Source organism: Prionailurus viverrinus, chromosome X, assembly GCF_022837055.1.
Source record: "Prionailurus viverrinus isolate Anna chromosome X, UM_Priviv_1.0, whole genome shotgun sequence".
NCBI classification, from domain to species: domain Eukaryota; kingdom Metazoa; phylum Chordata; class Mammalia; order Carnivora; family Felidae; genus Prionailurus; species Prionailurus viverrinus.
Window position 1 is genome coordinate 108,126,272 of NC_062579.1, and position 13,083 is coordinate 108,139,354.

Consider the following 13,083-nt stretch of genomic DNA (forward strand, 5'->3'; position numbering starts at 1 on the left):
TATTCGGCAGAACCATCTTGGCAATCGGTGCTAAGTGAAGTCAAATGCATTAGAGTAGAATGGTAGGACTAAAAAGTCAATATGTGAATTGACAAAGAGAAGGTGACTGTGTCGTAAAGTAGCAAAGCATGGCTCCTGGCACACACTGGTAGGCATTCATTAAAAATGAGATGAGTTAATGAGTGACTTCAACGACCAAATGTAGTGGGATCTGTAGCCATTACAAAGCCAGGTCTCTCAGTTGAAATGTCTGAGCCAAGGGTAAACCACAAAAGAGCATGCAGACTCATAGCATTTCATTCTTTCAAAGCATGTTTCACTCACCAAAGGTTAACATTCCTTTCAGTGAGCTATATAGGCATAGCTGAAGCAATGAAAATGAGATACTGATAAGAAATGTGATATTTCTGCTTCTTGGGACTGTATAACAAAGATACAAGTAAAGCGGAACATTTGATTAGATATGCATGTGCCCCCGGCAAAGGTCATCATAAGCACTGAGAACACACTTACCATTGACCTTCGGCATCTTCATGGAGAAACTGAAAGACATCTCCATTTCTGATCAGGAGGTCTTCTGGGCCTCTCTTCCTGCCATCTGCTAGGGCTTTGTAATTGCCTGGAGACTATAAGGTTGTTTTGAAAGATCACATTACAAATTTGACTATAAAACGGCCTGGGTAACTGCATGCGCTATGACATAAAGAATTCACTCTTCAGTGGGAATAGTGGTGGCTACAGCAGCCCAGCGGGGATGAGCAAACACGGAACCGTTTGTGATGGGGGAAGAAAAAGCAGAACATGGCCTTATGGAGCCTGAAGAATTCATTTTTATTTGCAACAAGGAGAAGTAGAGCACGAGCTACACAGAAAATAACAGAGCACGATGACTTTAACTTCTATGAATTATAAGCACAAACCCACGGGGCACCTGGGTGGCTCCGCCGGTTAGGCGTCTGGCTCTTGATTTCGGCTCAGGTCGTGATGTCACAGTTTCGTGAGCTCAGGCCCCGCATCGGGCTCTGCGCTGTGAGCCCAGAGCCTGCTTGGGATTCTCTCTGTTCCTCTTTCTCTGCCCCTCCCCCCGCCTCTCTCTCAAAATAAATAAACTTTAAAAAAAAAAAAGCATAAACCCAGAAAAAAAACCCAGTGTGAAACTAATTTTTCAATACGGTTACTTGTAAACTGCTCCCATGGAAAATTTATCTAGACACACACAAAAGGCAGCAGCCCTAAGCAAAGACTCACTAACACCCTCAAAAGGATTTCTGGGATTTGTATCATTTTGCACAGGTAAAAGTAATGAACACAGACATTCTGGGTCCAATAAAAGCACATTAAACCATACTGTTGTGCTTAACTTGGCCTTAATCTTTTGACAGCTATCATGTGAGCTTGACTCATTAAGAAGCTAAATAAATTATCTAAGGCCCACTGATTGCACTTTGCTACAACGTAGAGAGAGACGAAATAATTTTCAAGTCCAGAAGTATTCTTTTTTTAAAGATTTTATTTTTAAGTAATCTCGGGGTGCCCGGGTGGCTCAGTTGGTTAAGCGCCCGACTCTCGATTTCAGCTCAGGTCATGATCTTGTGGTTCGTGGCATCGAGCCTCACGTCAGCGCAGAGCCTGCTTGGGGTTCTGTCTCTCCTCTCTCTCTCTCTGCTCCTCCCTCGGCTCGTGCTTGCTCTCTCAAAATAAATACATAAATAAATCAACTTACAAAGAAAAAAAAGAATTTATTTTCAAGTAATCTCTTGAATTTTAACCCAGTGCGGAGCTTGAACTCACAACCCCAAGATCAAGAGTCGCGTGCTCCACCGTCGGAGCCTGCCAGGCTCCCCAAGTCCAAAGGTGTCCTGAGATGAGGAATTTTCCAGCACAGCAGCTCACCCATTGAAGACGGGCATTTAAAAAGAGTACCGTAACTAAAAATCTTTTAAATGAAAGAGTCGCGTGGTATCGATTCTTTGCACATGCCAAGGAATTAACCTGAAAACAATACCCACATCACTCGGGCCAAACATCTTTTGAGCAGTACTTTTCATCAGCCTAACAGAGCGGCTCATTGCAACCCATTTTACTTTTTGCTCTCTCGTATGTTCTCCTTAGTAGCGCAACTCAGGGAATAACGGCGAGGAGACAGAGCTTACAGGGTCTTCTCCATCCCCATCCCCTGTGATGAAAGTCACGCTGCCTACACGCTTCGTTTTCTGCCACCGTGGCTGGGAAAGCGCTTACTCAGCACCTTGGTAGCTCCTGACGAGCCCTTCACAGAGCATCTGCAGAAAACATCTAAACCCCAACTGGCTTCCTCTGAATTTTTGCTCACGTCTGAACTCTCTCTCCCGTCCTCAGATAGTATTTAATTAAGGAAACTCCCGTCCAAATATGTATTACGGTCACTGTTTCATTCAGAGAAAGACTACTGTTACTTTTTTTGAAGGTTTGATTTATTTTTGAGAGAGAGAGTGAGGAAGCACAGGGGAGACAGAGAGGGAGACAGAGGATCTGAAGCGGGCTCTGCACTGACAGGAGAGAGCCCGATGCGGGGCCCGGACTCACGAACGAGATCATGAGCTGGGCTGAAGTCAGATGCCTAGTCAACTGGGCCACCCAGGCACCCCTAATTCTGTTACCTTTTTAAAGAAAGCATTCCAGGGTCGGCGCTACGCAGCTCTGTGACTATCCACACCACTAACTCCCTTAGCCCAACATGAGAACGGCCCAACTGCATTTGCTGCTCTGAAGGGCACCGAGGAGAGGTCCGCTCCACGGGAGTGTTCCCACCCTCCAAGCTGCTGACCTCGGAAAACTGTAGACAGAACCCTAAACAGTCCTAACTGCCCCTCTCCTAATAATCGGCTCGGATCCTAACCACAGCACACACTATTTCTTCCAGAAGTTACTTTTACTCTAAAACAAACTTTTAGTTTTATGGGGTGCTCCCTTGCTCCGTCAGGCCGATGTGGCACCACTGACACATGTTTTGGCCACCCACAAAAATGTGCTCCCCAGATGTTATCAAAGAGTTTCATACGTGTAAAGTTTATTCCCTAGGTTTTCCAATCTGGAATCGAAACTGATCGTTAAAGTAGACGTGACTCTCTCCTGTGCTCTCTGATTTTATCTCCGCCGCTGCGATTGAAGACAGGGGTGAAGTTCAACGAGAGAGAAAACTGGTCCATGTACAGAGACTCGGAACTGACAGACCAGATGTCCCATCAACCTCAGCAAGAGCGCCACAGGGAGCTCAAACCGGTTCTACCGGCAGAGAGGAGTGCTTACTAATGAATGTTCACGGTAAGACTGGTTTCAAATCTTTTGGCTACGAAATACACCTAACGGCCTCGAGGATCTGGACGGAAGACTGCCCCCGCGTGCCTCACTATTGCATCAGTAAAACTGCCCCAACCGTTTTTCTTTATTTATTTACTTGCATATGTCATTACTGACCATTAGGGGCCTTTCTTCTTCTTCATTGTCATCATAAGAAGAATAGAAATAGTTGCTTGACCACTCCTCAGGGTCTTCAGAAATTTCTGCAGGTGATGACATCTGGGTCCAAACTAGAAGAAAAACATGGAGGGGGGGGCAGTTCCTTAATGGTGCTGGTCTAACACAGGGAGTGAAGTAAAACTAACTGCAGTCATCAAGGCTATAACCGTCAATGGCCCAGAACAGTATCTTTATATAATAACACCTCCAATTAGACGGTACTAGTTTAGAATTTCTGATATTTCAGAAAGGGCCTGGAATGTCATATACTTCTGTTACTTCCTAGGATGGTTGCAAGTTGGAGTTGGTGGGAGAATTATTAAAACTAATAAGTTAAATAACATTCCAGAGAATATTGACCCTTTCAACATAGAGAATATTATAGAGAAGAGAATATAATCCCCGCCAAAGTTGTTTTCTATGGAATTGCTATTGGTCCTACTCAAACAGCACTTACAACATCCTACCTAATAATATTATTATCTCTGACCTGTCTTACTTCCTTACTAGGCAAAGACTGTGGGTCACACATTGTATATCCGTAAGAGTCCTGCATGTAAGAGGTGCTTAATTCATAAAATATATCAGGGGCGCCTGGGTGGTGCAGTTGGTTAAGTGTCCGACTTCGGCTCAGGTCACGATCTCACGGTTCGTGAGTTCGAGCCCCGCGTCAGGCTCTGTGCTGACAGCTCGGAGCCTGGAGCGTGCTTCGGATTCTGTGTCTCCCTCTCTCTCTCTACCCCTCCCCCACTCATGAGCGCGCTCTGTCTCTCTCTCTCAAAAATAAATATACATTAAAAAAAAATTAAAGGGGCGCCTGGGTGGCTCAGTTGGTTAAGCATCCAACTTAGGCTCAGGTCATGATCTCGTGGTTTGTGAGTTCGAGCCCGCATCGGGCTCTGTGCTGACAGCATAGAGCCTGCTTCCGATCCTCTGTCCCTCTCTGTCTCCGCCCCTCCCCAGCTCTCACTGTCTCTCTCAAAAAAAATAAATAAAATAAATAAAAACAGTAAAAAATAAAATAAAAATATATTGAATTGATACAGATTAAATAATCTCATACAGGCAGAGAACTAACAGAATCTCCTCTTGGCCACACTAAACCATTCATGTTATCTTGGAAAAATCACGTCAAATTTCTCTAACTTGGTTTCCTCATCTGGCAAATGAAGGCAACGGTACCAGGCCCTCATCCTGACTGTTCAAGGGGCCGCAGCATAGATGACCTGAAGGAAGTGACTTTCAGTTGAACAAGGCTGCCATTGCTTGTTTCTCTTCGACTAGGAGAGAACTCGTCCGGACTGAGGACCTTCTTATTTACGTATCAAGTATCAGACATTTGCTAAGCATTTCTCTTAAGCATTTTTCTAGAAAAGTCTATGCTGTTTATCCCAGAGTTGTATAGATGACCCTGCCAGGTGCTTCTACAGCAATCTATTATATTTCTCTATTATAACACAGTAATTGCTTCTTAAATGACCGTTCTACCCTCCTGGCTTCATAGGGATGGCAACTGAGTGTATCTTTTTGTTTGTTTGTTTTTTAAAGTAGGTTTCACACCCAGTGCAGGGCCCAGTGTGGGTCTTGAACTCACATCCCTGAGATCAAGACCTGAGCTGAGATCAAGAATCAGAGGCTTAACCGAATGAACTACCCGGGTGCCCCACAACCGAGTGCATCTTAAACAGACTGTATGCCCAAAGCTTTGCACAATTCCTGGCACACAGCCCGGGTTATAGGTGTTGAATTAACCAACTTGTTTGAAATCAGCTTAAATGACACAATTTGCAAAAAAATAAGTAAAGATTCTAGCTGTAAATGACTCTTCTCTATTCATTAAAGCTATGGTGAGTGAAGTGTGCATTCCTTGAAGCCAGGAGATGTTTCACTCATCCCTGTGCTCAGTGGGTTAAGCGTCGGACTTCGGCTCGGGTGGTGATCTCGCGGTTTGTGGGTTCGAGCCCCGCGTCGGGCTCTGTGCTGACGGCTCAGAGCCTGGAGCCTGCTTCCGATTCTGCGTCTCCCTCTCTCTCTGCCCCTCCCCTACTCGTGCTCTCTCTCTCTGTCTCCCTCTCTCTCAAAAATAAATACACATTAGAAAAAATTAAAAAAAAAAAAAAAGAACCACATAGAGAACGTGTTAAATCACACATGGCTGGGTCTCACTCCCAGAGTTTCTGACTAAGAAGGTCTGGGGCAGACCCAGAGAGTCTGTCTTCCTTAAAAGTTCCCACGTGATGGTGATGCTACTGGTCCAGGCACAGCTCTGACACCCAAGCGGCAGGGCCCGCCAGCGTTATCTTGCACGCGGAAAACAAAAGGACCTTATGAAAATGGGTTAATTTTGCTTTCTCTATACTAAGGTAGCGGACAGGAAGATTTTCCAAATTAACAACGGGAGGAAACACTGTGCACAGCCATGAGTCTTACCTTCCCACGACCACTATGCATACCTGTGTTCGCTTCGGCCTGAACCAGTGGGACGGTCTCCCGGACGTCCACCACAGTGCTGCTGTGTTCTGATTCAGTCTCCTCGGCACCCATAAAGGATCCGTGTTGCCTTCTGAGACAGTAAGTGTGTAAAAACAAGTGAGCTTTTATATGCTTTAAGAGTCACAAGAAATTAAAAATGGACGTTTTCCCACTGATCTCGTGCGTTAGGAACACGCTCTAAGAATCATTCAAACCCAGCTGATCGCCCCCTGAATTTCAGCCCGTGGAATGATAGTAATATCAGAAAAGCTGATCCAAGCCAGCAGGATCTCTCTTTAACACAGAAGGAAAAATGTACTCCCTTCAGGGCCCACGACAGGTATATTGTTTAAAATTCTTAGCATGTGCTGTATTATATGATTGAAATTTGCTGAGAGGTAGTCCTTTTTTTAAAATAATTTTTTCAAAGTTTATCTATTTATTTTGGGAGAGAGAGAGAGAGAGAGAGAGAGAGAAAGAGAGAGAAAGATTGATTGATTGAGAATCCCCAGCAGGCTCCATGCCGCCAGCACAGAGCCTGACAACACGGGGCTCGAACTCAAGAACCGTGAGATCATGACCTGAGCCGAAATCAGGAGCAAGATGCTTAACCGACTGAGCCACCCAGGCGCCCCTGCTAAGAGGTGGACTTTAATGCTCTCGTGACACACACAAAAGGATGGTTGGGATTAATATTTCACAACGTGTATGTATATCAAGCCAAGTTGTAAATATATATCGTTTTTAATTGTCGACTATAATGCAATACAGTTGGGAAAATGGAAACAAAAAAGTCCCATAAAAGGAGGAATTTATTGGCTCTTGTAACTGAAAGTCTAAGGATCAACACTGGACACATATGGATCCAGGAGCTTAAATAATGTCATCAGGAATCTTTCTATTTCAGCGTGGCTCTTCCTCTGTGCAGCAGTGACTGCCGGTCCTTCGTTACTCTTACAACTCTCTTTCTCCAATCAGATTGAAGGTGACCAAAAATATTTTGAACAGAAAGCCACGAGTGCAGCCATTGTTTGCCAACACGCTACTCCCTCCAGGATATACTGAGGACAAAGCATCTGTAATCATGTTTAAAAATTAGCCCAGGGGCGTCTGCGTGCCTCCGTCAGTTAAGCATCTCACTCTTAATTTCGGCTCGGGTCATGATCTCATGATCGTGGGATCAAGCCCTGCATCAGCCTCTGTGCCGGGTGTGGAACCAGCCTGAGATTCTCCCTCTCTCTTCCTCTTCCCCTCCTGTGCTCGTGTGCGCACACACATTCTCTCTCTCAATAAACAAACAGGTAGATAGATAGATGAACATCCTCTCAATAAAGAGGTAGATGGATAGATGGAAAGAAGGAATAAAATAAAATAAAAATTAGCCCAAACTCTGGGGCGCCTGGGTGGCTCAGTCGGTTAAGCGTCCGACTTCGGCTCAGGTCATGATCTCACAGTTACTGAGTTCAAACCCCACGTCGGGCTCTGTGCTGACAGCTCAGAGCCTGGAGCCTGCTTCGGATTCTGTCTCTCTCTCTCTCTCTGCTCCTCCCCCACTCATGCTTTCAATCTCTCTCTCCTTCAAAAATAAAGAAACATTTAAAAAAATTAGCCCAAACTCTCCTATTATTTTTAACATCCAGAGAAACCAATAGGATAATATTAAGGACCATTAGGCTCCACGTATAAGGATAGAGCTGAGAAGATGATGTATTTATGGAATTTGATGAGTTACTCCTAAAAGAGAGGGTAGTTTATGTCAGAGATACTTTATAATAACAGTGTCTCGTGGACATACAGAAAACAGAAGACGGCAGGAGTGATAATTTCTTAAAGAATAATCACTTACGCATCAATCTGCTGAGTAGGAAGCTGATCCTGTTGTGTTAACTGATTGTGTTGCTTTCGTTTTTTAGCTGTGAAAGAAAACAAAGCTTATGGGAGCACCATTCACAAGCCGCACTTCTTCCATGAATCATGCACACGCATGCACGTACATGTACACACACACACACCCCATTCCCATTAGAATTAACCTTCACAGACCGGAAATAACCAGGGGAAAAGGCCGGTCTGGATGTGAAATATGGAAAAGGACTGAACTACGTAGTATTTTATCGAGAAATTCAAGTTTATAACTGTAACCATCACCCTGTGAACATTACTTGAGGTCCCTGGCAGAGTTCACTCATGGGAAGGACCTAGAGTTAATACAGTTAGTTTGCTGTGTTACTTCTCAAGCAGTGGAGTTCACTTGCCAGTGTAAAGTTCATTCACCAAGAGAGTTCAAACAACCCCTTGAACCTTGGTCTTCTACTAATTAGTTTAACAAACCGTTTCACTATAAATAGTATAAAGTAAATATCAGCCCCATTCCCGGTACAAATTTTCCCAAAACAGGAGTCAATGAGCTGTTACTGTACTTCTTGTTCTGAAGAATGCAAGCTTGAAATTACCTGTCATCAGTTCCTGTTGCTTCAACAAAATACTTCTTATCTCTTTTAACCATGTCATTTTCACATCGACATTCGGAGCCTAAAGATTTTCAAAAGGGAGGAGGAGAGGACAGGTTTCCTTTGACAAAGAACGCTTCACGACAAAACAAATGTAACTGAGTATATCACACATGATCTACATCCCAAACCACCAAATTCAAACTCTACCATTTGATTCTTAAAATTTCTAAGAAGTAGGTAGCCATCAGATGAGATGAGATCGTCAAAACCCTTTTGAAACCGCCCTTAAAAAAGTAATGCTCAGGCAAAAAAAAAAAATAATGCTCAGAGAAAAAGCACAATACAATCTAACTTATTTTTCCTTTGTAGGAGGGTCCTTTTAAAAATATAAACGTTGACGGGAACCCTCTTGCCCGTCATTCTTGGTGGGAATGCAAACTGGTGCAGCCGCTCTGGAAAACAGTGTGGAGGCTCCTCAAAAAATTAAAAATAGAACTACCCTAGGACCCAGCAATAGCACTGCTAAGAATTTACCCAAGGGATCCAGGAGGGCTGATGCAGAGGGGCACTTGGACCCCAATGTTTATAGCAGCACTTTCAACAATGGCCAAATAATGGAAAGAGCCTAAATGTCCATCAACCGATGAATAGGTAAAAAAGTTGTGGTTTATATATACAATGGAATACTACGTGGCAATGAGAAAGAATGAAATACGGCCTTTTGTAGCAATGTGGATGGGACTGGAGAGTGTTACACTAGGGAAATAAGTCATACAGAGAAAGACAGATACCATATGTTTTCACTCTTATGTGGATCCCGAGAAACCGAACAGAAGACCGTGGGGGAGGGGAAGGGGAAAAATAGTTTCAAACAGAGAGGGAGGGAGGCAAACTATAAGAGACTCTTAAATACAGAGAACAAACTAAGGGTAGATGGGGGGGTGGGGGAGGTGGGAAATTGGTAATGGGCATCGAGGAGGGCACTTGTGGGGATGAGCACTGGGTGTTGTATGGAAGCGATGAATCATGGGAATCTACCCCCAAAACCAAGAGCACCCTGTACACACTGTATGTTAGCCAATTTGACAATAAATTATATTTATTAAATAAATAAAATTATATTTATATATACGTGTATATGTATATGTGTGTATATGTATATATACACGTATATATAAACACTTTTATGTTTAATTTTGGTAAAAATGAAACAAGTTCTCCTGATTCTGAAAAGACAACCTACTGTAATCTTGATAACTTACAAGTTTGTAAAAGGACAGCAAGAAGTCTTATATGTAAATCAAACTCAGAAAATGTATTTTTATGAATTCTTATCACCTAATATAGAACTAAAACGAAGAAACACCACTGAGCAATTTCAACAAATAACAGCACATTCACAGGTCACAAGTCATATACAAATACTTATCACGATGACAATATCCTCTTGAAATGCTCTCATTCGTCTCCCCTTCCCTGAAACAGGTTGGACCTTATAGTGCATCAGGCCAGGGCTTTAAGCGTATGTTTATTTTTTTCATCATGATTAAGGGTACTCTGAAGCAAATTTTTGAGAGACAATGATCAAATCTGAACTGTCATATCACTGTATCTCACACATGAGAATACCAAGCCCAAGAAAAACTCCTAACCATTCGAAATCTGTAACTCTAGATGCTTGACGGGGACAGAGAAGCCCTGCCAAGTTCTTGGCTATCAGCTCCGGTTGATAAGTATCCTTGTAGTTGCAAAACCTCAAAGCCCTAGAGGGCCACCCGGGTGGTTCAGTCGGCTAAGCGTCCAACTCTTGACCTTGGCTCAGGTCACAGTGCCACAGTTTGTGAGCTCGAGCCCCACGTCGGGCATCTGCACTGATGGCAAGGAGCCTGCTTGGGAGTCTGTCTCTCCTTCTCTCTGCCCCTCCCTTGCTTGTGCTCTCTCTCTCTTTCACAATAAATAAACAAACTTAGAAAAATTCATTTAAAAACTCAAAGCCCGAGAAAGCACCATAGACCCATCTCAAGTTAAAGAAAACATGTGCTACTGAAAAATATTTAAGCGACCTAAGTGAGAGGAATGAGAACTTTTACAATGGAACCAAAATTATTTTCGCTTGTTGCGGGTTATGGCTTCTAGAATAATTCTTAAAGGACCAACCTGGACAATATAAACTTCTTCCTTGCCAGCATACCAGATTTCAAACTTGCGGTTATCTCCTTTTGCATATTCAGTGATGCCAACTGCATCCATCTAGAATATGTTAGTCAAAATTGTCATGAGGGTTTTATTTGGAATACGAAATTACATTAAATCTACACTCGTCGTACTCTAAATGAAACAGAATTTCTCCCTGGGCAAAATACACATTTTATATTCAAGAATATGAAATGATAAATGCAACCACAGACCTGAGTATTTAAGTGTTTTCACTGAGCCGTGCGCTTACAGTATAGATTACATACTCCATTCCAGTGATGGAAACAAATGTTACAAATCCGAACCCCCAACTAGTCCCCATAAGATCGAACCCCATTACAATGAACTGCACACTATGGAAACAAATTATTGTGTCAAACGCAGAACTAAAAGTAATTAAACATCAATAAAAAAGCTCATCCCAAAGTAATTTAAACGGTTACTTTTAATAATCCTTTGTCAGATAAATTCATCTGACAGATTATTACTTATCTCTATGGAAGCCTTATAAGTGATAAACAACCAATTTATGGGGTGGGGGAAAACCAGCTAGGTACACAAGGGTCCCCTCTATTCCACCAACCTCTCAGCCTCTCTGGAAAACAAATTATCTGTCATAGCAGAGTGAGATCTTCCTGTAGCCAGTGAAATTGTTTTTTTAATGTTTATTTACTTAGTTTTGAGAGAGCGAGAGAGAGCGCACGAGCAGGGTAGGGGCAGAGAGAGAGAGACCGAGAATCCCAAGCAGGCTCCATATTGTCAGTGCAGAGACATGGGGCTCGAACTCATGAATCGTGAGATCACGATCTGATCGAAATGAATTAACCAACAGAGCCACCCAGTCGCCCCAACCAGTGAAGTTTTTGTATGCAATATCCCTTCCTTACCACAATTTTTTCTTCCCTGTATGATTGTGCAAAGCACAAACTTTTCAATTTTCTTTCATCCTGTGCCAATAGCTTGGTTAATTCTATTTTGTGCCATTTCACTCCCTCACACACACATTCTCTTGTAGTTCTCTTCTGCCTTCTGTTTTTGTTCAATTCCCGTCTAATTATCTAAAGGAATATCTCATTCTTTGTTCCATTTATAAGTACCCCAAACAGCGCTGATTAGAGTTGCTAAGCATTAAAAGTATCCCTAGTGAGGTCACCATATCAAGGGAAAGAAAAGGGGGGCACCTGGGTGGCTTAGTTGGTTAAGCATCCGACTTCAGCTCAGGTCATGATCTCATGGTTTATGAGTGAATTCGAGCCCCATTGTCTCTCTCCCTCTTTCTCTGCCTCTCCCTTGTTTGTGCATGTTCTCTCTCTCTCTCTCTCTCTCTCTCTCTCTCTCAAAATAAACATACACTGAAAAAAGGGAGAGAAAGGGGATTATGCTTAGAAATGAGATGCATACATATAAGAGTCTCTGATGTCTACCCTGAACGTGGTCCCATGTTACTTCCAGAGTCTCCAAAAATACTTTTTAAGGTTCTTTTTTTTAAAGTTTATTTATTTATTTTGAAAGAAAGAAAGAGAATCTCAAGCAGGCTCCATGCCGTCAGTGCTGAGCCTGGTGCAGGTCTTGATCTCACAAACCACGAGATCATGATCTGAGTGGAAATCAAGAGTTGGGATGCTTAACCAACTGAGCCACCCAGGCGCCCCTTCTTTTGAGAGAGAGAGACAGAGAGAGACAGAGAGCGAGCGAGCATGTGCACAAGCAGAAGTGAGGGGCAGAGGGAGAGAAACTTAAGCACTGAGCGTGGAAAAATATCTCCATATTCCTACTCAACCGCCCCAACTAAACGTACTTTGGCTGAAACATCGGGATTTAAGATAAATAATAACCTCATGTTCAATCTCTATTTAAATCGATTGCATTTCAACACATACTTTTAATCGCTTAAGATGGATCACACCTGGGCTTTGGAGTCTGCGAGGCCCGGGTTGGAATTTCATCTCGTATTATTAAGAGCTATGTGTTCTGATGGAAGTTGCTTAACTTTTCTGAATGGCAGTTTCCTCAACTCTAAAACGGAAAGAATACCTTCTTCACAGGGTAGATTAAAGGATTAAATAGCATGCATTAAATGCTTAGATCGTATAATGAGCTTTTCAAAGTATGAGTTTGCTTTGTAAACTTTCCCTTGTTTGAATTGCAGTTTTGTTATTTTTCACTTCATACCTATAGCATACGTAGCATTATAGATTAAATGAGCTTTTTTTGATTTGCCCTGGTAATCTAACCATGATGTCGATCAGACAATCTTGTTCTGAGTTCCAAACAAGTCACTTACAAATGATCTACTGGAATGCAAAGGTTTTACTGAAAGGTTGTCAGATGTTACTAAATGTCACGATACCATGAAGTGTTTACTATACCGTGAAATTTACTCCGTTTTAGAATCTACAGGCAGTTAAAGGTCTAACTATATGCACACAGTTCTATAGTACTCTATAGTACATATTATATATAA

The 13,083-nt window shown here is 42.7% G+C and overlaps 1 protein-coding gene across 2 annotated transcripts in view; it reads right to left on the reverse strand.

Annotated features, from left to right (window-relative positions):
- Positions 1–13,083, reverse strand: part of MCF2 (MCF.2 cell line derived transforming sequence) — a 110,006-nt gene that overhangs the window by 7,108 nt on the left and 89,815 nt on the right. For both annotated transcript variants that reach the window (XM_047844953.1, XM_047844952.1), the window contains 6 exons: positions 10,581–10,673; positions 8,424–8,502; positions 7,817–7,883; positions 5,952–6,061; positions 3,457–3,569; positions 514–626 (listed from right to left, as the gene is read on the reverse strand). In XM_047844953.1, coding sequence (XP_047700909.1) covers positions 514–626; positions 3,457–3,569; positions 5,952–6,061; positions 7,817–7,883; positions 8,424–8,502; positions 10,581–10,673 — 575 coding nt within the window. The remainder of the gene's footprint in view (positions 1–513; positions 627–3,456; positions 3,570–5,951; positions 6,062–7,816; positions 7,884–8,423; positions 8,503–10,580; positions 10,674–13,083) is intronic.